Source organism: Phocoena sinus, chromosome 19 (genome assembly GCF_008692025.1).
Source record: "Phocoena sinus isolate mPhoSin1 chromosome 19, mPhoSin1.pri, whole genome shotgun sequence".
Lineage (NCBI taxonomy): Eukaryota > Metazoa > Chordata > Mammalia > Artiodactyla > Phocoenidae > Phocoena > Phocoena sinus.
The window spans coordinates 32,258,751-32,286,530 of NC_045781.1; the positions used below are offsets into that span (position 1 = coordinate 32,258,751).

General features: G+C 42.2%; 2 protein-coding genes across 2 annotated transcripts in view; one reads left to right on the plus strand and one right to left on the minus strand.

Annotated features, from left to right (window-relative positions):
• Window positions 1–15,096, plus strand: part of CCDC113 (coiled-coil domain containing 113) — a 30,702-nt gene extending 15,606 nt beyond the window's left edge. Inside the window, exons 8-9 of the mRNA XM_032613727.1 lie at window positions 13,447–13,602; window positions 14,932–15,096. Of these exons, the coding sequence (XP_032469618.1) occupies window positions 13,447–13,602; window positions 14,932–15,060 (285 nt within the window). The 3' untranslated portion in view covers window positions 15,061–15,096. The remainder of the gene's footprint in view (window positions 1–13,446; window positions 13,603–14,931) is intronic.
• A 364-nt stretch (window positions 15,097–15,460) lies between these two features.
• On the minus strand, window positions 15,461–27,434 carry PRSS54 (serine protease 54). The gene is given in 6 exon segments (XM_032614812.1): window positions 15,461–16,006; window positions 19,398–19,529; window positions 20,127–20,385; window positions 24,779–24,950; window positions 27,316–27,364; window positions 27,366–27,434. Coding segments are annotated over 6 exon segments (1,227 nt in total).
• Window positions 27,435–27,780: the final 346 nt, after the last annotated feature.

Sequence of the window (27,780 nt, forward strand, 5' to 3'; positions counted from 1 at the left end):
CCAGCAGCATGTGTAGCCCCAAACCTGCCTACAATGGCCAAAAAGCCACAGGATTACTACATCCGACTCAGTTTTGCCATGGCATCCACATCGTATCCTTGAAGGAGAACCAGTATCCTTTGCAAAAAAGTCGGTCTCACTGCAGTGGCTGGTAACAAAGGTGAAGCAAAAGTCTGTGTGCTCTTTCCATGCAGAATTCCTGTGGTACTTCTTTGTTTGGGATGATATTTTTTAGATTACAAGTAAAAACATGAAATCAGTTTTTTAAAGCCAGCATTCACTACTTAGTATATTTTCATTTTCTTAACTTTTTAAAAAACAGCTCTGTTGGGATATAATTCATATATCAAATAATTTACCAATTTAAAGTGTACATTTGAGTGGTTTATAGTATATTTACAGAGTTGTGTAACAATCAGCATAATTATTTTAGAACATTTTCGTCACCTCAGAAAGAAACCCCGGACCAATTAGAAATCCTCCATTTCACCTCACCTCATTCCCACCCTGCAGCCATGGGTGACTACTAATCAGCTTTCTGTCTCTGTGAATTTGCCTTTTGTCAACCTTTCATATAAAAGGAATCATACAGTGTGACCCTTTAACTTTAATAATATTTTCAAGATTCATGTTATAGCATGTATCAGTACTTGTTTCTTTTCATGGCTGAATAATGTTTCCTTGCATGTACCACATTTTGTTTAAACCATTCATCAGTTTGATCGATAGTTGTGTTGTTTTCGTTTTTTGGCTATTTTGAATAATGCTGCTGTGAACATTCATGTACAAGTTTTTGTGTGAATATATGTTTTCTTTTCTCTTGGACATATAGCTAACAGTGGAATTGTGGGGTGTATATATGGTACCTCTAGGTTTAACATTTACAGAACTGCCAAATTCTTTTGCAAAGTGGCTGCACCATTTTACATTCCCATCAAAAATGTACATGTGTCACAAAGTTATTTATTTTATTTAATCCTTATAATAAACTTGATGCAAGTAACATTTTTATCCCCATTTCATTGTATATATAACTTCAGACACAGAAATATTAAGTTTACTTTTTCCAAGTCTCACCTCTATTACGTGCAGATCAGCAATTCAAGCCCAGGCTCAGACTCTTAGATCTTAATCACTTGATTTATTCACAGCCATGAATCTGCTATCCTGTAGTCATACATGCAACCCTTCAACAATACTTATGTGCCAGGAATTGCTCTGAATAAAATGATTAAGGTTTAAAAAAATGCACACATGTGACATTCACAGAAAGATAGACAAGATGAAAAGGCAGAGGGTTATGTACCAGATGAAGGAACAAGATAAAACCCCAGAAAAACAACTAAATGAAATGGAGATAGGCAACCTTCCAGAAAAAGAATTCAGAATAATGATAGTGAAGATGATCCAGGACCTCGGAAAAAGAACAGAGGCAAAGATCGAGAAGATGCAAGAAATGTTTAACAAAGATCTAGAAGAATGAAAGAACAAACAAACAGAGATGAACAATACAATAACTGAAATGAAAAATACACTAGAAGGAATCAATAGCAGAATAACTGAGGCAGAAGAACAGATAAGTGACCTGGAAGACAGAGTGGTGGAATTCACTGCTGTGGAACAGATAAAGAAAAAAGAAATGGAAAGAAATGAAGACAGCCTAAGAGACCTCTGGGACAACATTAAATGTAACAACATTCGCATTATAGGGGTCCCAGAAGGAGAAGAGAGAGAGAAAGGACCCTAGAAAATATTTGAAGAGATTATAGTCGAAAACTTCCCCAGCTTGGAAAAGGAAATAGCCACCCAAGTCCAGGAAGCACAGAGAGTCCCATACAGGATAAACCCAAGGAGAAACACGCCAAGACAAATAGTAATCAAATTGGCAAAAATTAAAGACAAAGAAAAATTATTGAAAGCAGTAACAGAAAAATGACAAATAACATACAAGGGAACTCCCATAAGGTTAACAGCTGATTTCTCAGCAGAAGCTCTACAAGCCAGAAGGGAGTGGCATGATATACTTAAAGAGAGGAAAGGGAATAATGTACAAACCAGATTACTCTACCTGGCAAGGATCTCATTCAGATTCGATGGAGAAATCAAAAGCTTTACAGACAAGCAAAAGCTAAGAGAATTCAGCACCAGCAAACCAGCTCTACAACAAATACTAAAGGAACTTCTCTAAGTGGGAAACACAAGAGAAGAAAAGGACCTACAAAAACAAACCCAAAACAATTAAGAAAATGGTCATAGGAACATACATATTGATAATTACCTTAAACGTGAATGGATTAAATGCTCCAACGAAAAGACACAGGCTTGCTGAATGGATACAAAAACAAGACCCATATATATGCTGTCTACAAGAGACCCACTTCAGACCTAGGGACATATACAGACTGAAAGTGAGGGGATGGAAAAAGATATTCTATGCAAATGAAATCAAAAGAAAGCTGGAGTAGCAATACTCATATCAGATAAAATAGGCTTGAAAATAAAGAATGTTACAAGAGACAAGGAAGGACACTACATAATGATCAAGGGATCAATCCAAGAAGAAAATACAACAATTATAAATATATATGCATCCAACATAGGAGAACCTCAATACATAAGGCAACTGCTAACAGCTCTAAAAGAGGAAATCGACAGTAACAGAATAATAGTGGGGGACTTTAACACCTCACTTACACCAATGGACAGATCATCCTAACAGAAAATTAATAAGGAAACAAGCTTTAAATGACACAATAGACCAGATAGATTTAATTGATATTTATAGGACATTCCATCCAAAAACAGCTAGATTACACTTTCTTCTCAAGTGTGCATGGAACATTCTCCAGGATAGATCACATCTTGGGTCACAAATCAAGCCTCAGCAAATTTAAGAAAATTGAAATCATATCAAGCATCTTTTCTGACCACAATGCTATGAGATTAGAAATGAATTACAGGGAAAAAAACGTAAAAAACACAAATACATGGAGGCTAAACAATACATTACTAAATAACCAAGATATCACAAAGAAATCAAAGAGGAGATCAAAAAATACCTACACACAAATGACAATGAAAACACGACGATCCAAAACCTATGGGATGCAGCAAAAGCAGTTCTAAGAGGGAAGTTTGTAGCTATACGAGCCTACCTCAAGAAACAAGAAAAATCTCAAATAAACAGTCTAACCTAATCTACACCTAAAGGAACTAGAGAAAGAAGAACAAACAAAACCAAAAGTTAGCAGAAGGAAAGAAATCATAAAGATCAGAGCAGATATAAATGAAATAGAAACAAAGAAAACAATAGCAAAGATCAATAAAACTAAAAGCTGGTTCTTTGAGACGATAAACAAAATTGATAAGCCATTAGCCAGACTCATCGAGAAAAAGAGGAAGAGGACTCAAATCAAAAAATTAGAAATGAAAATGGAGAAGTTACAACAGACACTGCAGAAATACAAAGCATCCTAAAAGACTACTACAAGCAACTCTATGTCAATAAAATGGACAACCTGGAAGAAATGGACAAATTCTTAGAAAGGTGTAACCTTCCAAGACTGAACCAGGAAGAAATAGAAAATATGAACAAACGAATCACAAGTAATGAAATTGAAACTGTGATTAAAAATCTTCCACCTGGGCTTCCCTGGTGGCACAGTGGTTGAGAGTCCGCCTGCCGATGCAGGGGACACGGGTTTGTGCCCAGTCCAGGAAGATCCCACATGCTGCGGAGCTGCTGGGCCCATGAGCCATGGCCGCTGGGCCTGCGCGTCCAGAGCCTCTGCTCCGCAACGGGAGAGGCCACAACAGTGAGAGACCCACGTAACACACACACACAAAAAAAAAAATCTTCCACCAAACAAAAGTCCAGGGCCAGATGGCTTCACAGGTGAATTCTATCAAACATTTAAAGAGCTAACACTCATCCTTCTCAAACTCTTCCAAAAAAATTGCATAGGAAGGAAAACTCCCAAACTCATTCTATGAGGCCACCATCACCCTGTTACCAAAACCAGACAAAGATACTACAGAAAAAGAAAATTAGAGACCAATATCACTGATGAATATAGATGCAAAAATCCTCAACAAAATACTAGCAAACAGAATCCAACAACACATTAAAAGGATCATACACCATGATCAAGTGGGATTTATCCTAGGATTGCAAGAATTTTTCAATATATGCAAATCAATCAATGTGATACACCTTATTAACAGATTGAAAAAGAAAAAACATATGGTCATCTCAATGGATGCAGAAAAAGCATTGGACAAAATGCAACACCCATTTATGATAAAAACTCTCCAGAAAGTGGGCATAGAGGGAACCTACCTCAACATAATAAAGGCCATATACAACAAACCCACAGCAAACATCATTCTCAATGGTGAAAAACTGAAAGCATTTCCTCTAAGATCATGAACAAGACAAGGATGTCCACTCTCACCACTATTATTCAACATAGTTTCGGAAGTCCTAGCCATGACAATCAGAGAAGAAAAAGAAATAAAAGAAATACAAATTGGAAAAGAAGAAGTAAAACTCTCCGTTTGCAGATGACATGGCACTATACATAGAGAATCCTAAAAATGCCACCAGAAAACTACTAGAGCTGATCAATGAGTTTGGTAAAGTTGCAGGATACAAAATTAATGCACAGAAATCTCTTGCATTCCTATACACTAATGATGAAAAATCTGAAAGAGAAATTAATGAAACACTCCCATTTACCATTGCAACAAAAAGAATAAAATACCTAGGAATAAACCTACCTAGGGAGACAAAGACCTGTATGCAGAAAACTATAAGACACTGATGAAAGAAATTAAAGATGATACCAACAGATGGAGAGATATACCATATTCTTGGATTGGAAGAATCAATATTGTGCAAATGACTGTACTACCCAAAGCAATCTACAGATTCAATGCAATCCCTATCAAATTACCAATGACATTTTTTACAGAGCTAGAACAAAAAATCTTAAATTTGTATGGAGACACAAAAGACCCTGAATAGCCAAAGCAGTCTTGAGGGAAAAAAATGGAGCTGGAGGAATCAGACTCCCTGACTTCAGACTATACTACAAAGCTACAGTAATCAAGACAATATGGTACTGGCACAAAAACAGAAATATAGATCAATGGAACAGGACAGAAAGCCCAGAGATAAACCCACGCATCTATGGTCAACTAATCTATGACAAAGGAGGCAAAGACATACAATGGAGTAAAGACAGTCTCTTCAATAAGTGGTGCTGGGAAAACTGGACAGCTCCATGTAAAAGATCAAAATTAGAACACTCCCTAACACCATACACAAAATTAACTCAAAATGGATTAGAGACGTAAGTGTAACCGGGCACTATAAAACTCTTAGCGGAAAACATAGGAAGAACAGTTTTTGACATAAATCACAGCAAGATATTTTTGATCCACCTCCCAGAGTAATGGAAATAAAACCAAAAATAAACAAATGGGACCTAATGAAACTTAAAAGCTTTTGTACAGCAAAGGAAACCATAAACTAGATGAAAAGACAACCCTCAGAATGGGAGAAAATATTTGTAAATGAAGCAACTGACAAAGGATTAATCTCCAAAATATACAAGCAACTCATGCAGCTCAATATCAAAAAATCAAACAACCCAATCCAAAAATGGGCAGAAGACCTAAATAGACATGTCTCCAAAGAAGATATACAGATTGCCAGCAAACACGTGAAAGGATGCTCGACATCACTAATCATTAGAGAAATGCAAATCAAAACTACAGTGAGGTATCACCTCACACCAGTCAGAATGGGCATTATTAGAAAATCTACAAACAACAAATGCAGGAGAGAGTGTGGAGAAAAGAGAAGTGTCTTGCACTGTTGGTGGGAGTGTAAATTGATACAGCCACTATGGAGAACAGTATGGGCGTTCCTTAAAGAACTAAAGATAGAATTATCATATGACCCAGCAATCCCACTACTGGGCATATACCCAGAGAAAAACATAATTTAAAAAGACACATGCACCCCAGTGTTCATTGCAGCACTATTTACAATAGCCAGGTCATGGAAGCAACCTAAATGCCCATTGACAGACGAATGGATAAAGAAGTTGTGGTACATATATACAATGGAATATTACTCAGCCAGAAAAGGAATGAAATTGGGTCATTTGTAGAGAGGTGGATGGATCTAGAGACTGTCATACAGAGTGAAGTAAGTCAGAAGGAGAAAAACAAATATCGTATATTAACGCATATATGTGGAGCCTAGAAAATGGTACAGATGAACTGGTTTGCAGAGCATAAATTGAGACACAGAAGTAGAGAAAAAATGCATGGACACCAAGGGGGGAAAGTGGCAGGGAGTGGGGATTGTGGTGTGATGAATTGGGCAATTGAGATTGACATGTATATACTGATGTGTAGAAAATGGATGACTAATAAGAAAAAGAAATACATGAAAGTTGAGTGGAAATATAAAGAAAATTCCTATAACTTAAAAAAAGAAAGTGGGGCTTCCCGGGTGGCGCAGTGGTTGAGAGTCCGCCTGCCGATGCAGGGGACACAGGTTCGTGCCCCGGTCTGGGAGGATCCCACATGCCGCGGAGCAGCTGGGCCCGTGAGCCATGGCCGCTGAGCCTGCGCGTCTGGAGCCTGTGCTCTGCAACGGGAGAGGCCAGAACAGTGAGAGGCCTGCATACCGCAAAAAGAAAAAAAAAAGAAAGAAAATGTACGTGTGAGTGTTCCAATTTCTGTTCGTGTTCACCAACACTTGTTATTTTCAGGTGTTTTTTTTAATGCTGTCCTAGTGGGTGTGAAGTGGTATTTCATTGTGGTTTTGATTTGAATTTCCTTGATTACTGATGACATGAAGCATCTTTTCATATGCTTTTTGGCCACATGTCTGTCACTTTTGCCGAAATGTCTATTCAAGGCCTTTGCCCAGTTTTTTTTTTAAATAAATTTATTTATTTTATTTATTTATTTTTGGCTGAGTTGGGTTTTTGTTGCTGCATGAGGACTTTCTCTAGTTGTGGCGAGCGGGGTACTGTTCGTTGTGGTGTGCGGGCTTCTTGTTGCAGTGGCTTCCTTTGTTGAGGAGCACAGGCTCTAGGTACACAGGCTTCAGTAGTTGTGGTGCACAGGCTCAGTAGTTGTGGCTCACAGGCTGTAGAGCACAGGCTCAGTAGCTGTGGCGCACGGGCTTAGTTGGTGCACAGCCTGTGGGATCTTCCCAGCCCAGGGCTCAAACCCGTGTCCCCTCCATTGGCAGGTGGATTCTTAACCACTGTGCCACCAGGGAAGTCCCTCCTATGTCTCTTCTTAAGACTTTTATAGGTCTTAAATTTAGGTTACAATGCATTGTGAGTTACTTTGTAAATGGTGTGAGGAAGGGATCCAAAAGCTGAAAGAAGAAAGGAGATGCATTATGTTCATAGAATTTGTTACGCTAACCTTCCTTTACCACTTGTGTGGTTCTCTTCACTTCTTACTGTAGATTTGAGTTACCATCTGGTGTTATCTTCCTACTCAAATACAGATTCATTTCAGCCTGGTTTTGTGCTATTATTGTCAAATATATTACATTTTATATGTTATAGGTCCAATATAAAATTATATACATATTGTTTTATGAAAATGCTTTTAAAGTCAGTTAAAAGAAGGAAAATATGCAATTATGCTGTTTTTTTAATAATTACGTCCATAATTACCTGTGTTTGTGCTATTTGTTTTCTTGGATGTAGCCTTGTTCTACAGAAGTAAAGTGCTATTTTCATCACATCATATCAAGGGAGCATCCTGTCAACAAGACTTTTCATTGCTGATGTTAACCTTGATCATCTGGCTGAGATGGTGTTCCACAGGTTTCTCGACTGCAAAGTTACTCTTTCCCACTTTTCAGACTTTACTCTTTGGAAGGAAGGTCCTGTGTGCAGGCCACGCTTAAGAAGTAGGGGTTATACATTTTTTGGAATTCTTCTCTGTGAGAGATTTATCAATTCTACCCCATTTGTTTATTTTAAAAATTATTTATTTATATCAGCATCAATTCATGAATATTAATTTTATATATTGGTTTATAATCTAACATTATTTATTTTGTTGCTCCCATTGTTCCAGTTGGCTATTGAGAGCTCTTTCAGTCAGGTTCTGTGTTCCTCTGGTTTATCCCCATTTTTGTGGGTCGTTATTGTTGTTGTTGTATGTGTGTGTGTTTTGTTTTGAGCACCTCTTTCCCTTCTGGAACTGGAAGATGCTCCAGGCTCTTCTTGTATATTTCCTGCCCCAGTCCTAGAATTAGCCATTTCTCCAAGAAGTTTTAGGTCTTTTTATTTGATTAATATTGGAAACCAAGATCTGGGTGTGCTTGCTCATTGCTTTCTTGCATTTTTGAAAGATAGTTTTGCTGGATGTTAGATTCTTTGTCGACAGTTTTTTTTTTTTTCCTTTCAGCACTTAGAATATGTCATCCCACTGCCTTTGGGCCTCCATTTTGTTTCTGATGAGAAGTCAGCTATTAATCTTATTGGGCTTCCCTTGTATGTGATGAATTGTTTTCTCTTGCTGCTTTCAATATATTCTCTTTGCCTTGTCAGTCAACATTTTGGGTACAAAGTATCTGGGCATGGATTTCTTTGCACTAATCCTACTTGGAGTTTGTTGAAGTTTGTGGATGTGGGAAGTTTTCATGTGTGTTGGTGCACTTAGGGGTGTTCCACATTTCTCCAAGACTTCTTTCTTCTTTTTTCTCTGTGCTCTTCATATTGCATAATCTCTATCAACTTACCTTAAGTTAACTGATTATTTCTTCTCTTGGCTTAAATGTACTGTTGATCCTCTCTAGTGAATTTTTCATTCTGTTTGGAAAGACTCCAGATTTTCTATTTGGTTCTTCTTTTTATTTTTTAAATAATTTCTACCTCTTTATTGATATTCTCTGATAAGACACTATCATCATATATTCCTTTAATTCTTTAAACATGGTTTCCTTTCGTTTTTTGAACATCTTTATAATAGTTGCTTCAAAGACTTTGCTAAGTCCACCATCTGGATTCTCCGAAAGGCAGTTTATGTTGCCTGCTTTTTTCCGGGTGTGGGTCACACTTCCTTGTTTCTTTCCTATTTCATAATTTTTGTTGAATACTGGACTTTTTAGATAATATACTTTAGCATCACCAGATACTGATCTTGGTCTTGTCATTGTTTTTGTTTGTTGTGTACTAATTTGGCTGGACTAATTCAGTAAAGTCTATTTCTCCTGCTGTTAATAGCCTCTGATGTGGCTCCCCAGAGGGTACAGCCTTGATCATGGATACAATCTCCCTGACAACCAGGGTGATTTCAGCTTAGTTCTCTTTAACTCCTCCATCTTCCAGCTAAACTTCTTGCCAGTCTACCTCTATTGGTGTCACACCTAGCTGTTAGCCTCTATTAATTACTAGCTAACTGCTCTATTGCTTTAACACCCTGAGATGTGAATTGTTCCACATTCTGATCTAATTACAGTCAGGCCCTGTCACAGGGGCAAAGTGTTGCCAGTCATTGAGGCTTGCTCTAACCCCATAAGGCTCTTAATTGTCTCTTTCTCTGGTTAAGTTAAACATCTAGCTAATCTACTTTTTGCTTGTTGCTACTAATATGGAACTATCAGATTGATCTTAATTGCTCACCCCAAAGATCTCCATTGTTTTCCACAAAGTCTTTAGCATGAACTCCCCACACTCTGATCCAAATAAAGTTCACCTTCTTAGGCAGCGTTCCAGAGCTTTATATTTTACAGCCTCTCCCCTTGGGCAAAATTTCTGCACCATTGCACTGGAGCTGGGTGTGGAAACAGTGGCCTGTCTTTCCTGTAGTTTCACCCCTGCTCTACAAGTGGGGTGCTGCATAGGGACTGCAGTCCCGGGTCTTCTCAGTGTATCCCTCATAGCTAGTACCTATTTTTTAATGCTTTAATTCTTGCTACTTCATTATATTTTATCTTAGGTATTCTGTAATCATCATTCTCACAGGAGTGTCCACTGATGGTTCTGGGTACATTTTTAGGTCTCCCCACTGTTGTATGTCATGCTAGACCGATAATAGGTATGCACTGAACACTGCCTGACAAATTTTTGTTGCATTCTGAAAAAAAGTTGATAAAAAAATAATTTTATTGGGTTAAAACAGCATTTCTCAAACGAGAAGGTGACAAACAGTCACCTGGGGATCTTGTTAAAAGCAGATTCTGATTGGATAGGTATGGGTGGCCTGAGGCTTTGCATGTTCACCCAATTCCCAGGTGATGCCAGTGTCACAGCAAGGAATCAAAATACAATACTAGGTTAGGAAGATTCAACATCATAAAAAATGTTAGTTCTGTTTAAGTTGATCTGTGAAATAATAGTATTCCAATTAAAATAACAAGGAGATTTTTAAAAATTTTTATTTATTTATTTTGGCTGCACTGGGTCTTAATTGCAGCATTTGAGATCCTCAGTCATGGCATGCAGGATCTTTTTAAGTCATGGCACACGGGCTTCTTAGCTGCGGCATGCAGACTTCTTGGTTGCGGCACGTGGACTCTCAGTTGCGGCACGCAAACACCTAGTTGCAGAATGCACGCAGGATCTAGTTCCCTGACCAGGGATTGAACCCAGGCCTCCTGCATTGGGAGCGTGGAGTCCTACCCACTGGACCAACAGGGAAGTCCCACAAGGAGATTTCTTTAAAGGCTTAAGTAAACTGACTCAAAAATTCTTTTGGAAGAATAAATAAGAATATCCCCAAAATTCTTAATAAGGAGGAGACTAGCCTTACTAGATACTGAAACGTGTTATGAAGTTACAGTATTTAAAACAAGTCCATGAATAGATGGGAAGATAAAAGAAAAAAACGTAAGCCATATGATGAACTCTAATACAGACCATATATGATATGTATATGATCAAGTTTCTGATAGTTTTGATATTGATACATTTAGTTTGTGATAAAGGTAGCATTGCAATGAGAGACAACAGATTATTCAATAAATGATTTGCAATGACTGGGTAGCCATTTAGGAAAAAATTAATTTGGAACTATATGTAATAGCAAAATTAATCCAGGCGTATCAGAGATTTAAATGTTAACAATAGAACCATTCAAGTCCTGAACTTATATAATGGGAACATTTTTATCGTAATCTTGGAATATGGAAGACTTTTAAAATGTGAAAGCTATAAACCATGAAATCAATAAAGTCAGCTATATAAAAATAAAAAATTTTCTGCATGGCAAAAACCATCATAAGCGAAGTCCAAAGATAAGTAACTGGAAAAATATTGTATTAATATCAGAAGGAGCTAATTTTCTTAAAAGATAAATGTCTTATAAATTAACAAGAAAAATCTAACAAAAAATAGGAAAAAACTGGGCCAAAGATTTAAACAGAAAAGCTAAAAAATCTTAAACATATGAAAAATGTTCCTCTTTGCTCATAAGGAACAGAAAATAAAAGCTATAATGAGGTACCATTTTCCCTCTGTTAGATTGACAAAGATGAAAAAGTAAGATTGTGTTGCGAGAATGGAGAAAACAGGCAGTCTCAAACATTGCTGCGGAAGTATAATTGGCTTCATCATTATAATAGAAGGCACGTTAGCACCATTTACCGTACATACACATATGCTTAGGGCAGGGTGTCTCAACCTAGACCCTACTGACATTTCAGGTCAGATAATTCTTCGTTGTGGGGGCCATCCTGTGCATTGCAGGGTGTTTAGCAGCATCCCTGGCCTCCACCTACCCTATGCCAGTAGCACTCCCCTAATTGTGACACACAAAAATGTCTCCAGACATTGCCAAATGTCTCCTGGGGGCAAAAGAGCTTCTGGTTGAGAACCACTGCCTTAGAATAAGCAATTTCACTTTCAGTAGCTTATCCTACTGATATATTGTACTTGCATTTTTACAAAATGATGTATACCCAGAAAATTTGTAAGCACAGCACTGCTCGTTGTAATAGCAAGAGATGGAGAAGCTAAGTGACTGTTGGTGGGGACCTGTTAAAGTATGGTACATCCATACAATGGAAAATTAGGAAGCTGTTAAAAAGAATGAGTAAATTCTTTATGTGTTGATACAGAAGAATCTTCAATATGTATTGAGTGGAAGGAAAAATTTGGATGAATGAAAGTGAATAGAATTGGCTACTCTTTGGGTCAGAAAGGTAAACATATATGTTTGTATGGATATAGATTTCTAGAAGGATGCATGAAACCTAAAAACAGTGTATGCTTCTTGGAAGGGGACTTGTGTGGCTGGGGACAGGGGTGGGTTGGGAGCTTGTCACTGTGTACTTTTATACCATTTGAATTGAACGTATTGCCTATTCAAAACAATTGTTAAAAGGACAATGCTAATTCAAAAAGCCACTCGGAAGAAAAAGACTAGTTAATTTTACTGTATAATAATTTTTGAAAACGAAATGTAAAAAGACAGAGTCCTCAAAAAATTGAATAATCATATGATCCAGCAAGTTGTCTTCCAGGTATATACCCAAAATAATTGAAAGCATGAACTTGAACAACAGGTATTTGTACACCCATGTTTGTAGCAGCATTACTTACAATAGCCAAAATGTAGAAGCAACTCAAGTGTCCATCGACAGATGAGTGAATAACCAAAGTGAGTTGTATATGCATATAATAGAATATATTGTTTTATTTATATTCTTTTAAGGATGAATATTATTCATCCTTAAAAAGGAAAGAAATTTTGACATGCTACAACATGGATGAACCCTGAAGACATTTATGCTAAGTGAAATTAGCCAGTCACAAAAGGGCAAATATTGTATGATTCCACTTATATGAGGTACCTAGAGTAGTCACATTCATGGAGACAGAAAATAGAATGGTAGTTGCCAGGGCCTATGGGGAGGGGTTTGAGGAGTTAGTGTTTAATGGGTACAGAGGTTCAGTTGGGGCAGGTGAAAATATTCTGGAGATGGCTGGTGATAAAGGTTGCAAAACAATGTGAATTGTTCTGTGAATGCCACAGAACTGTACACTTAAAAACGGTTAAAATGGGAAAATTTATGTTAGGTGTATTCTGCCAAAAAAAAAAAGACAGGAAAATGAATTGAAATTGATCTAATCAAAGTATACTTAAAAAGCAAAAAAAGCCCCTAAGCAATCAAAACTAAAGCATATTCCTTAATAGAGGAAGGAAGGGAGGAAGGAAGAAAGGAAGGAAGGGAGGGAAAAAGACTGTTTTAGACTTTACTTAATGTTTCTAAACTGGACGAAAATGTCACGATCTGTAAAGAAAAAGAATCTTGTGATTTCACCCACTCCTTTGAAAATGTAAACATTATTTTTAGAACTACATTGAAACTGGGGAGAGATGCCAGGGCCAGTAAGTCCCAGGAGGCTAGAACTGCCAGGGAGCCCCACATTTAATTGGTCCTTCCCAACCCAGGACCGGGCCAAGGCCATGGCTCTGAACAAGCAGCTCCGGAAGCAGCTGTCTGAGTTCCGAGTGCCACAGGTGATGATGTACGTCCGGGAGAAGATGCGAAACAGGGACCTGGAGAAGGCCATCGGGATGTGGGAGAGGAAAGTGGAGATTGCAGAGGTGAGTTACAGGAAGTCCCAAGACCCGCGATATCTTATGGCCCTCACATTTTTGTTTAGGATTTTGTTTGCTGAGGTAAGAATACAGGATTTTAGACACGTAATACCTGTGAGAAATCTCAGCCGTTGCTTCGACTCTTACACCAAAATAAAGATGGCTTTTTTTTTTTTTTTCCTTAAAGTTTCTTTTTCTTGTTAGGGACAGTCTTTTCAGGTTATCAGGAAGAGACTCTAGTAATGGTGTGTTTTTAGTTGCTTGTTTTCTTATTGATCTCTGGAAGCTTCTGAATCCCTCTCCCAACCATTGATAATTCAGTGATTGCTATTTTATACATGGAGAAGCCAGTTTTTAAAAATTGAGATAATAATGGATTTTTTTTTAAGATGTTGGGGGTAGGAGTTTATTAATTAATTTATTTATTTTTGCTGTGTTGGGTCTTGGTTTCTGTGCGAGGGCTTTCTCTAGCTGTGGCAAGCAGGAGCCACTCTTCATCGCGGTGCGCGGGCCTCTCACTATCGCGGCCTCTCTTGTTGCGGAGCACAGGCTCCGGACGCACAGGCTCAGTAGTTGTGGCTCATGGGCCTAGTTGCTCCGTGGCATGTGGGATCCTCCCAGACCAGGGCTCGAACCCGTGTCCCCTGCATTAGCAGGCAGATTCTCAACCACTGTGCCACCAGGGAAGCCCAATAATGGATTTTAATATCACTCAGAACCCGATTCCATGCATTTACATATTTGCCATGGGTTTTTGATGTTGACTAACCCCATAGCGTTTTCATATGGTACAGTGTGCACAGAAGCACCCTTGCCCCTTGTAAGCCATGGAAGAGAAAAAGGAAAAGTGCAAATGATATGCTGGCATCAAAAAAAAAGGAAAGCACCAAGACTGCCACAGACCAGGTTGCACACTGAGGGCACTTAAGACATCCTTAGGGTAGCTTAAAAACCCAGTCAGGTCACTTGGGAAGCTTGGCATTCTCACATCTAGACCCCAGCTCCATTTTCCACAGAGCGTTTACCTGCCCTTATAGTGGTCACTTGGCAGCAGGAAAGTAAATTAGGATCCATACTTGGGCTCATCACATCTGGGGCTAAGAAGTAGCAAAGAAGTACAGAAGGAACCTGCAACTTCTCACTTCATGGAACAGAGACAAGCTCTAGAAGAGTCCTCCAGATGCCCCAAGGTGGCCTGCGTCCGCCGCACGCAAGCAGACACTGCCCCATATACGAGGTCATCCATACCATCACAGGGCTGGATGCAGGTAGAATAGGCACAATCTGTTTGTCCCAAATGACCTTCTCCCTCCTCCCTCTTTCTCCCTTTTGCAGATGTCCTTAAAAGGCTACCGCAAGGCTTGGAATAAAATGAATATCACCAATGAGCAGTTGCGGGCAATTTGCCCCCTGGGAAATAGCCAGAGGGAGGCGACGGCTGCCGACCAAAAAGTGATCCATTAAAGTAATCAGCTCCTCTCTAGTCATGGGGTCCTCTCACTGTTCCCTGTGCTGGCTGGTGTCCCCAATTCTCCAGCCAGGTTGCTGGTCACCTCCCAGGCCACATCGGCCCCCGGGGAGTGTTTTCACAGCCTGACTCCGGGAACCATAAACACTGAAAGAACCACAGGGCACTCTAATGGTTTGACACTTGTTAGCCTACGTTTAGTTCACAAGCACACATGAAAATGACCTTCCTGCATGTGGGAGTGGGACAGAGGGGGGAGACCCCCCCGCAGTCTATACTGTGGGCCTGTCCGTGGCAGCCCAGCTGTGCAACTCTCAAAAAGAGACACCAAAGCAGCGTGGTGAATGCCTGGCACTCAGCATTCTGAGCTTACTCTTCCATTTGGAAGGTTAGCTCCTAGACTAAGATACCATTACCAAAGAAAACAAGCACAAAGAAAAATAAGATAATTTCTTGGGGCTGATGTAACCTGTTCTGGCCCGATAGAGACCTGCCCTCCCCAACCTCCCCACCGTAGTCATCATAGTACGTGGGTTGGATGGCCACCTCAGACTTGTCTGACTCCCTCAGATCCTTTTCCCTAAAGTCTAGACTCACTGGAGTGCCATTTGCCATTTGTGACCATGAATGCATGGTGGCCCTTTTTTGTCCGTGGAAGTGTGGTTGGGACCGTCCAACCTGGCTCAGCCCAGCATGTGTTTTCTGTGTCACAGTATCACATGATGAATGGCTGGGGAAAGGAATCAGGTTTTTCCAGTGGTGGAAGGAAGACAGGGGAGGGCTGGTCTTCTTGGTCTTGGATGTGATCCAGTTGCTGTAGTCTTCCACCTTGATGTACAGGAACAGGCCAGGGCATTTCTCACCACCTTGAGACAGGATTCCTCTCAGCACCCACAGATTCAATTCCTTCAGCTCACACATCATTGGGTTTCCTGGGTCCCCCTGTGACAAAGGACAGAAAGCTTCAGGTCTTAGAAAAGCTTGTTTTCTTTTTTAATATGTCCCTGTGCAATTTACTATCTGTTCTAGGAAAGTTTTACACTGGTTCTCACTGGTTCTCACTGGTTCTCACTGGAAACGGGGCAAGTTATAGGATAATATCTCCAATCTAGGCCACCTCCACCACAAATTCCAACAAGATGACTTCTCCTTTCATTATACAAATTATCTGTAGGCTCCCGCAGTTTGCCTGTAGCTTCCTGGATCCCATTTCATTTTCTTGCCCCTTTCCAGTACTTTGAATAAATCCTCCCTCTCTTTTGGTTTCTCACTCCTCAAATGTTATTTTGTTCCTTTCTGGCCTGGAATGCTCCCGTTTTTCCTTCTCTTCCCTATTTTGTTTCCATCCTTCGTTTAAGCTGCTTGCACCTACCCACAGTCCTGCTAGGGTCAGTCAGACTTGCAGGAAGCACACGTTGCCGGGCTGGGTTCACAGCTTTTCCAACCTGGCAGCTGCCTGCCAGTGCACCTCTCAGGAGCAGTCCTCTGGGCCCCGGGAGTTCTGCCACACAGACCTTATCTCCCTTCAGGTGAGTGGGTAGAAGCCCAGCACACTTGGCTGGACATGTGACCCTAACAGGTTAGCTAATTCTCTGAGCTAAAGTGCGGACACGGTTAGTGCCTGTAACACCGGCAGAGCAGCTGGCACAGTGCCTGACATACGGGATGCACTCAGTTAACAATTAGCTGCTATTACCCTGCTGTGCAGAAAAGGCCATCATTTTTAATGTGAAAAACTGAGAAATGTGGGAAAAGCAACAGGACAGCTACTAGGTATAATTTACCTTACCTGTCCTCCACCCTACCCCCTGCCCCCAGGCCTCCTCTTAAAGGAATACCTGTCCCCCAGCACCAGCCTGTGGTCCATCTTGATCCAAGAGGGAGTTTATCATCAAAGGCTGGCCAGCCACCTTTGACCTATGTGACCTGCCAGGCAAGACAGGTTGGGTGATCACAGTTTGCTCTCACTGTGTGGACTGAGGCATGGAGGGAGGGGGCTTGCAGCTGACAATGGGAAACAATCTGAACAGACTCAACAGTGAGAATTCAAGAGGCAAAACAGTGGTCACCTCAGTCCCTGCCCATTCCCAGCCCTGGGTGTTTGAGCTTTCTTGGGTTCCTACACACATGCAGCCTCTTTCACTAAACCCTCCTTTTTCTGAGGAGGCCACACCAGAACAGAAATGCAGGCAAATGGGAGAAGCAAAAAACACTTCTGCAAGCAGGGCCATGGGAGGCATGCTCTGCAAAGCTGCCATAATGCCCTGGTTGTCCCACAGCTGCACACACACGAGGATGACATTCCAGACTTTGCTCTGTGCTTCTCATTAGATGGAAGGGGGTGCTTGATTGTGGAACTCTTTGATTTTTTTCAGTTTTTCACATTCTACTGTTTGCATCCCATGCTGCCAAACAGCAGAGGGTGGAGATTTCATCCCTAAGCTCTGGCTGGTCCTCCTAGGACTGGTGAACTGGCTCTCATCTGCACCTCATTGTGTCTTCCTGGGGCCCAGAGGCTCTCTGGCCAAGGATGGAGTGGTCTCCCCACCGTTCACCAGTCCCACTCCCAATTTGCTTTAACTGTGCTTTTACAGCTTGAGGAAGAAAAAGAATGCCATTCAGGACAAATAGTTTTGACAAATGACTGTGCGGTCAACATCCCTGGCTATTGTGTGGTTTTGCAAGTTGCTGTTCCACTCGGGTGTAGAATAAGCTGCTGTTTCTATTCCCCGTGACGTGTAAGGCCGAGACTTCTGAAGCTCAAGCAATGGAGACAAAAAGCACCAGGCGCTCCAGCCCCACCTCATCTCCCAGGGGAGCGACCCCCTTTCATTGCGTGATCCTCAACCTTGACATCCAGCAAGAGCCCTAACAGTTGTGGGAACAAAGGAGGGGTGAGTTCAGAGCTATTCTACTTTTGCTGGGTTTCTGAGGACCCGTTAGGGCAGACACTGAACCTGGGTAACTTATTCTACATGTGAGAAGTGTGGCTTTGAGGACCTCTGGACACTAGAACACATTTCCTAGGAAGGATCCTAGGTAGACAAGGCAACTTTTTTTTTTTTTTGCAAGCACAATTCTCTTAAAAAACAAAGGACTGTCTACAGGTGTGCTACAGTTAAAAACCAATCTGACCTTTGTGGATGGTTTAAAGGGGTGATCATTTAGAGGGTAAGCAGCTTACCATATTCCAGTGAATTTAAGATGCTCTTAAAAGTTAGCATCTTTGAAATGGGATGTGTCTTTTAATCAGTAGATTCCAGAGTTTCAGTGGCAGCGTTTTTACTTTCTCAGTGTTACATAAAATAATGGTGCATTCTGCACCTGACAGCATCCTGGATTTGATGAAGTGTGGTACTAGGTTGATGGAGTGGCTGATGGCAGGATTTTGTTAAGTAGCTACGTCTTCTACTGTATTTTAACACATTCTCTAATTTAAGAAGCTTCTACAGTCCTCCGCCTGGAAGAGGGCCCAGGACAATGTAGGCACTTGATAAATGTTGAGCCAACTTTAGAAGGGCAAACTTATTTCCTGATGAAAGGCAGTCCCTCATGCTTTTGCAATAAAATGACTTTGAGAAAGAACTGTCCACACATATGTATTTTTTCCTTTTTCTCTAAAAAAACTTTCCCTAGATCCTCTGGAAAAAAAAATTTCCCCATCAGGGAATCCTGAAGGTTACTTCAAGAAAAGTGGTTGATCAGTGTCTTCGACAATTTTAGAGTAGAGGAGGGAAACTCTGCCTGGAAATCTGGCAGACCTGAGTTCTCGCCTTTAAGATCTATTAACTGTGTGGCCCTGGTAAGCCACACTTTTTCCAGATACAGATATGAGGGGGCCTGGACAGGTGTTTGTGAATTCTGCACAATTTCCTGAGGCAGTAGGACAGCCACACCTGGACAGCCCACATTCAGCTAGAGGGCAGGGCTTCTTACAGGGAAAAAGAAACCCAGTAATTGATGAACAATAGCATCAGGCTGGGTTCCAAAGAAGCCGAATACAGCGAGCCCGCGTTGTAGGCGTGCTCAGCGTATATCTGCACGTGTGGTTTGGACTCACTCTTTCAAACTTTTAGCTAATGAAAAAACATGTGGCTTAGCCATGCTTTGTCATGTCACACTGAAAATGGTGACTGGTTAGTCCATTCGGCAGATTGTTATTGAGCACTTGCTACCTGCCAAGTGCTGTTCACCCTGGAGACGCCCATGAATCCCAGGTGACGGTCCCTGCCCTCACGGAGCTCACAGTCCAGCGAGGGGGAGTCCTGAGGCTCCCCATGAAGTGACCACTGCTTACTCTCAGCCTGTAGCTTCTGTTCCACCACGTTCTTACCAAGCAGACGGCATCAGTTTCCATCTCTATGTGATTGCCACATCCTGTTTTCTCGGTTTTGTTTAAGGGACACAAGTCGATGTCCTTCACGGAGATTTTCCTCAGGATACTCATCGTCATGTGATTTCCTGTCTGGACAACAGAGGGCCCGAGAATTATTCACAAGAAGACATCCCCCGAGTCAACGCAACTACAACTCACATATCCAGATGGGAGTGAGTAGGAAATGTTCTGATAAACCCCCTTTTCCTCACAGAAATCCGAACCTGTGTCTCAGTTTTTACTGAAAACTACCTTTGCTTTGAACTTGAATGTGAAAATAGGCAGAGAAAATGTTCACCCTTCCTCCACATCTACAGAGAATGAATGCATTTCCTTGTTTGTTTCCCAAAAATAAAAGAAAACAAGGATGGCTCATACAAGAGGACTGTCAGCTCTGGTTCAGGGAATAATGTCCCCTGGCCCTTTGGTAACCTTGCACTCATTTCAGGCTGCTTGCTGCCCAAGTACTTCCAATTTTGGTGTAGGAATAGAAGAAAAAGGACCAGACATAAGAATGGCCTCAAGAGGGCAAGCGCTGGGAATCTTGACGGATTAAGTGAGGGTTCCAGCCCAACTCTAGAACCTCAGGCCACCTGAGTTATTGAGCTAAGCCCCAGAATGGTTCATCCCAGTCACCCCCACTGCTAGCACACACACAGCCTTCTCTAGGAGAAGAAAGGCATTAACTGCAGATGTGGGATTCCATCCTGCCACCCAGCAGTTCTGCAAGGCTGGTAGCATATGCAACTTTCTGCCGAGGAAGCAGATGGGCCGGACCAGGTTGTTGAACTGCATCGCCGTGTCTGTCTTTAGGAGGGCTATGTTATTTTTCATTGTTTTATTATCAAAGTCCTCATGGATGATGATGGTGTTCACTGGATATTCTTTGTGAGCGATCAGTTTTGCATCCATCTTAGCTATACCAACTATAGCAACAGCGTCCTTCCTGGAGAGAGAGCAAGGTAATCTTGAGAAGCCAAGAAAGTTTTCCAGAAATAAGACTTGTGTCTACAGTGTGGAAGCGTACTGCATATCCTAGGGAAAACTCAATACAGAATGCTCAACACTGAGACATACCCTTGTCAGCTCCCGGCCGGAAACAGATGACACACTCAAATAAGGTAAACTGAGGAAAGTTTAATAAAGGGACTCTTTACAAAGGTCTCGCAGGACGTAGGGAAATCACAGAGACTAGTGCAGTATGCTGGGTTCCGGGTGGCATATGCAGCTTTCTGCTGAGGTAACAACAGGGTGTTGGTGGGAGGGAGTGGTCAGACAGAGCTATGGGGAGTGGGTCCCTTGGCTGGAGGAGGCATCCAGTCTGCAGTACCTATCAGGGGAATACCTGACGTCACTTCCTTCCTCCCTCTGATCTCTTCCCAGTGCTCCCTTTGGCCAAACCCAACTGGAGCCCAGAAGGCAAGAGCACCCATTGGTGTAACCCACACAGGTCAGCCTCCTGGCACCCAGCAGAATGGAAAAGAGTAGAGAATGGGTCTGGAGGGGCAAATGGGAGAGATCCAGCATGGCTAGTAAAGTTGCTGGACTTCAGTGACAAAGAAGGAATCCTTGGGCATCCACACAAAACAGATTAAGTCATCTTAAGTTTGTCCTCTGATTTATTGTCTAAGCTGGGGGACTTGTGGGAGTGAAAGGGGATGCTAACAATAGGATAACAGGTGTAAACCAGGCCTCTCCCGGGGAATACTGGGATGTGTGATCTCCCACCTACAGAGGAAGAAATCAGAATGGCTTCAGACTCCTCCACAGCAAGATTTAATACGAGAAGCTGAGGTGCGGTGGGGGTGAGAAGCCTGTTAAGTCTTCAAACGGAAGCAGGGCAGCACATTTCTGAATATGTAAAACTCGAGGAAATATGGTTCTTGGGAGCCCTTTAAGAAACTACTTGGAGGGACTTCCCTGGCAGTCCAGTAGTTAGGACTCTGCACTTCCACTGCAGGGGGCACACGTTCAATTCCTGGTCAGGGAACTAAGATCCCACATGCTGTGCAACGTGGCCAAAAAAAAAAAAAAAAACTACTTGAAGACAAATTTTAACCAATTCTAGTGTTGAATGGAAAAAATCCAGCAAAGTGATGGTCAGTAAGTGTGGAATTCGTTATAATATGGGTCTAAAATTAAAAGAGAAACTTTTAAAGTGATAGATAGGAGTAGTGATGTAAACCGGCAGAGGTAGGTATATACACCAATTTTCCCATCTTTTATGGAAGTCTAAACTATTATTTATTTATAGCTAATATATGAAATAATGGGTGTACAAATATATATATGTATGAATCAAGGTAAACATTAAAGTACATAAATAAGCTATTAAAATTGTGTGGTCATGAAGAATGAGGGAAGAAGTGAAAAGACAGGAATTCTGGCATCAGCCACAGTAGAATCTAGAGAGGACTATCCAGAGAGAAACAGAAGATTTGTGTGTCTTCCATGAAATTATAATTCTAAGATGACCACGAGAACACAACTTCAAACTTTCCAAATTTGTCAGAAGAGACGTACAAAACAAAGCCATATAATGAAGAGAAAAACAGCAAGCAATAAAAACAGAAGAGTCCAAAATAAAAACAAAAAGCAGGAGCTTCATTCTGAACACCAGAGCAGAAGAGCATGCAACAAGACAAAGAAAGGCCTTTCATGATGATAAGGAATTCAGTCTACAGTGAAGAGTTCATTTATAAATACCTGCAGCAAGTGATACAATGTTCATGAATTAAATTCCAGGAAATAGGAGGAGGAAAAGCCAGAAATTTGTAATTCACCTCAGTCAGCCTAGGATAGGTCAAGTAGACTCCCTGCCCTAATTTTATATATTAAATTGTACTCCAAGGACAGAAAATGAGCTCTTTAATTTACCTGTGGAAAATGTTCGTACGGACCACATAGTAGACCCCAAAGATAACATCAACAAATTCCTTAATAGATCACCATGCAGTCTAACTCAAATCATGTTAAAATACAAAACAAAACACCCTATTACCTGGATATTTTTAAGTGGTCTTTAATAAAACCCAGAGTCAGAGAGGAAATCAAAAACAAAACAGCAGACCAAAGAGAAAATAGCAGTAATGAAAACACTACATAGAAAACAGAACCTCTCTGGAAGGCTGGTTGGCAACAGCTATCAAGATTTAGTCCAGTTTTTCCACTCTTAGGTTATTCGTGCAACAGTGTACTTCCATGTATGTGAAATAATGTGTGTACAAGTATATCTACTGCAGCATTTTTTGCTACTAGTGAAAGATTGGAAACAACCCAAATTTCCATTATTAGAGGACTGTGTAGTTATGGTACATCCATATGGGATACTGGGCAGCTAACTGGTGCATATAATGAGGTAACTTTCTATGTATTGATAAGAAAGGATCACCCAACATTCATGACAGAGTGAAAAAAGCTAAGAGTGGAATAATGTATATGGTGTGTTACTAATTGTGTTGGTGGGTGTTATGGACTGAATTGTGTCCCCCCATATTCATAGGTGAAGCCCTAACCCCCAGTGTGAATGTGTTGGGAGATAGGGCCTTTAAGGATGTAATTAAGGTTAAATGAGTCCATAGGGTGGGGCCCTAATCTAACAGGACTGGTGTCCTTATAAGAAGAAGAAGAGACAGCAAGAATGTGTGCACACAGAGGAAAGGCCACAGGAGAACACAAGGAGAAGGTGGCCGTCCACACGCCAAGGAGTGTCCTTGGGAGAAACCAACCCTGCTGACACCTTGATCTTGGACTTCCAGGCCTCTGGAACGGTAAGAAATAAATTTCTATTGTCTAAGCCACCCTGTCTGTAGTATTTCATTGTGGCAGCCCCAGCAGATTAATACAGGGGAGAAAGAAAATTTTCTCTCTGTCAATAGATATGAGTCAATATAGATAGACCTATAGGTATGTAGATATCCATGAGTGCATGGAGTGTTTCAGGAAGAACACCCAAGAAACTGGTGACAGAAGTGGCTCAAGGGAGGGAAATGATGACTGAAGGGCAGGGAAGGGGAGGAGCTGATTTTCATTATACACCCTTTGATTCCTCATGAACATCACAGTATTACATGTATTTTCATTTAAATACATGTATTTTTAATTTAATAATACAAATCATATGTTAAAAAATTCAGCAATTGTACAATATCTCATCAAGGGTTTACACTATAATGTATTTGGCCAGTTATAGTAATTATATTCTCTCTCCCCACACTCTATATGTGTATATATAATATATAATGTATAAATAGTATATAATATATAGTATATATACTATAAATTATATAATATACTATATATTATAAATTATAATATAATATAGTATGTATACTATATATATTATATACTGTATAATATATACTATATATAGTATATATCACATATATATCTATATAATATATTGAATAGATGGATCTATATGTAATTATATATAGAAGTTATATACTATGTATCATAGATAATGTATTATAAACTATAAAATAGTAACTATATCATAATTTACTTATCCATGATAATCAGACATCACACTTCCAGTGTTTTGTGTGTAATTAATCATCCTATGAACAACTTGTGCATAGAACTTTTCCGGTGGCTGAAATGACTTCCTTAGTGTTGGCACCCAGAAGTGAAATCATTGGGTCAGAAAGTGAGACGTTTTATCAAAAAAAGTTATTCCTTTAATAGCATGTATAGGCTTTTTTTCTTTTTCTGGTTTAAGAGAATGCCCATTTACTGTAAAAAAATTTGGAGACTACAGAGAAGTTCAAAGAAGAAAACAAATCACATGCATTCTGAGCATCCAGAGATGGGCACTCGTCCAGTGTTTGCGTATTTCCTTCAAGTCTTTTCTCTACGTGCCTGTGTTTGTGGCAGTCACATTGTTAAGGCCTGAGGTAAGTGTGTTAAGGTAAGGGCTCCTATCAATTCAGTTAACAAGATAAGCAATAGGAACCTCTAGTATCAAGAGTCAGTGCCTCTCCAATAGAGCTGTTTAAAAAAAATTTTTTTTTAAGTGTCTAAAAATAAAAGAGTCAGTGCCTTTGTGATTGTAATAAAATGGGAACAAATATCCTTCCTGTAGAAGATGGAGACACAATCGTTTCACTTTGCAGTTGTGCAGCTGGCAGTCCTCACAGCAGAGGAGACACAGACTGCGCCAACCTTGGCAACTGGTGACTTCAGGAGCCCCAAACTCACAGTGAGCACTGCGCTGGTAAAAAGCCCTGTTGCCCTGTCACTGGGCATCCACCTTCCAGGCCTCCCCAAGCTGAGCAGGAAACAGAGCCCCCCCACTCCACCTCGGTGGGCTGTGTAGACTCCAAAGGAGGGGTACTGGCCTGTTTTGAAAGGCGGATGCGATGCTGAGGATCCAGAACTCACTGAGGATGCTGCCGAAAGCCAGGTGGGTGTACTGGACATCCTGCAGCGACACCACCCATGGGAACTCCTCGTCTTCGACCAAACCCTCCTCGGAAGTTTCCACAGTGTTGCTTTTCTGGATGCCGCAAGCTGCAGGGGGTTGTGCGGGGGCCTCACTGCTGGGGCAAAGAGCTGGAGGCCTGGGGCTGCCGCCCCTGCACCAGACCCCAGGACCCGCTCGCACTTCCGCTGGTTCCCCACTTTTTCTGGCTCTCTGTCCTGGTCACCACTAACTCTACCACCCACTTTTATTTTCCTAGTGGGTCTTCTTCCCCATAAAAGGCCCTTGGTGGGTCTCCCTCCCTAGTCCATGTGCCCTGTCCCGATGAGTCCCCGTGCCTGGCCTCCTTAGTGGACCAGGGGTGCCCATCTCATCCTCGCCTATGCAGAGTGGAGTATAGGGATTCTCAAGCTGACTGAACATTTCATCCGCCTGCTGCCCGGCCCCTCCCGGACCCCTGGAGATGAGGCCCGGGCATTAATGTTTTCCAAAAGCTCCCCAGGGTATATTCGAATGTGTACTTGGGGTTGAGAACCACTAGTGTTTCAGGAAGTCCCTGGACACAGTGTCCCAAGTGCAGTTGGCCCCTATGTGTTGAGACTTGGGGAGAGCCACTCCTCTGTCTGGGCCTCAGTTTCCTTTTATGAGAGGTGGGGTAACACACACCTCTCACAAGAGGAGTGTTGTGTCCCCATGACTGATAATGCTAAGCCCAGGGGACAATTCCATCTTTTCCCCATGTAAACCACTGCTCTGGTAGCCACTGCATGAGTACCCAGTGCTTTTCCTCTAAATCGGTGGCCCTGGGTTCTGTGTGTCACATGGTGGGTAGCACCAGCTGAAAAAGTCAGGTCATTGGTGGCTTCTTTTTCAGCCATTCATCCAACCGCACATGCAGCCCTGCTGAGTTAGGGGCTGGGCCGGCAGGGAAGGATTTCGGGATCCTGTCCCCGCCCCAGGGAAGGTCACAGTGCACAAGGGAGACAGACACATTGGAGAGTGGCAGCATTCAGAGAGACTTGTGACACAAGGGACAGTGCCCGGAGTATACAGAGGAAGGGGCATGAATTCTGCCCAGAACATGAAGTCTGGGAGGGCTTCCCCCAGGAGGTGACCTCTGAGGTGCACATCAATGACAGAGAGTTTCCAAACCATGACGCTGAAGTTGACTGAACATTCAGTATAGTCTTTAAAAGACCACAGCAGACCTCTCCATTCTAGGGCATCATGTGATCAAACATCTCTATGAGTTGACACTTGGAGTCTTTGCAGAAACAGTGACAAGAGCTGGTTGTTAGCAACATGATGTCTGTAAGGCCACCAAGTGCTTCAGGATCACCAGAGACAAGAATTCCGTTTTTTTTTTCCACAGGACATTGGCAATCTGTAGTGAACGAGGCACTAACCAACTTTTCCTAATGCACGAAGAACCTACAGGTTTGTGATAACTTTTGCTTTTTCAAAGCTCTAGCTGGCTGATTCACTTGTCCTTATAAAACTCTTGAACAGCCAGGATATAATGAGGAAATCTGCCTCAGAGATGAATTGTTTGCCCCGGGTCCCTTGCCTAAGGCTTTTTAAGAGAGGAGAGAGGCCCTGTCTGTGTTTTGTCTCCTTGGGCTGCAAGGAGACGGAGGAGGCCTGGAAGGTGGGACGGTCCTCCTGGCGTGTGTATGCGTGCGTGTGCGTGCACGGGAAGCCTCTCCTCTCCCCCATCTAACTCCAGGAAGACAGGAGAGAGCCAGCTGGGGTGGCAGAAGGTGGGGCAGAGCCTGCTTTAGTCAGGTGCCCCACTCCATCTCCCCTTTCCAGGCCGGAATTTTAGTCCTGGACAACCTGGGGGTCGGGGAGGGGACTGCAGCTGCCACTTCTGCCAACTGAGGCCAGGCAGCCTCTCAGCCACCTCCCTATTCCCGGGCCGGGCCCTGCAATCGGGGGTCAGTTTAGAGGTAACAATAAGGTTTGAGGATAAAGGGCTTCATCGGAACAATACTGAAGTAGAAACACAGGGAAGGACCGGTTGCCAAGTGCATAAGACGCACCTTGGGCCCCCACCCCGGCTCAGAACGGATGTCTGCCACCTGACGGAGCGCAGGGAATGTGCCTCCGGAAGAGCAGGGCAGGGCTGTGAGTGGGGAGGCAGGCCTCACGCCAATCCCCTCTGCACAGGGGGCCTCTCCATAGCCTAAGGCTTGTCTCCCTAACTGTACTCTCACCAAGGACTACGCCCGACATCAGGCTGCTGAAGCCACAGTTTCCTATATCCACGCCACACATCCCACTCTGTCCCTGGTTCCCACCACCAACGCAAGCTGCCCAGAGCAAAATGCCATGAATCACCTACCCCCTGAGTCCCTCTCTGGACATTAAGGACCATTTTCTCTTCCGGGATGATTCCCCCTGCCATGTCACACGATCAGCTAAAGTGGGGAAGGAACAGAGAAGCACACTCACTGGCCGAAGCATGGGAAACGTAGAGCAGCACCAAGAGCGTCCCTCTCGTCACTTCCATCCCCAGAGAGAGCCGCAGCAGACACCACGGGCAGCTGTGAACACAGAACAGCCAAACGCATGGGCTTTTCCTCTCCTCCCCAAGGTGGTGATTTTCCCCCAGCGTCAGAGTCCCTGCCTCTATTCCTTTCCACTGACAAAACTTACAAGACATGGGAAACATCCCTATTTTTTGGGTCCGTGCCGTAAAGAGGCAGGAACCAGCTGCCCAGCCCCGCTCTTCAGCCGGCGACGCGTAAGACGGCTCAGCAAGAGAAGGTGGCCATGCCGGTCAGTTTTCTCCACAATCCGCAATCCAGGGCCTCCGGCTTTCCCACAGAGCTGGGTCTCAGAAAAGGGTCATATTTCTTTTTTTTTTTTTTTTTTTTTTTTGCGGTACGCGGGCCTCTCACTGCCGTGGCCTCTCCC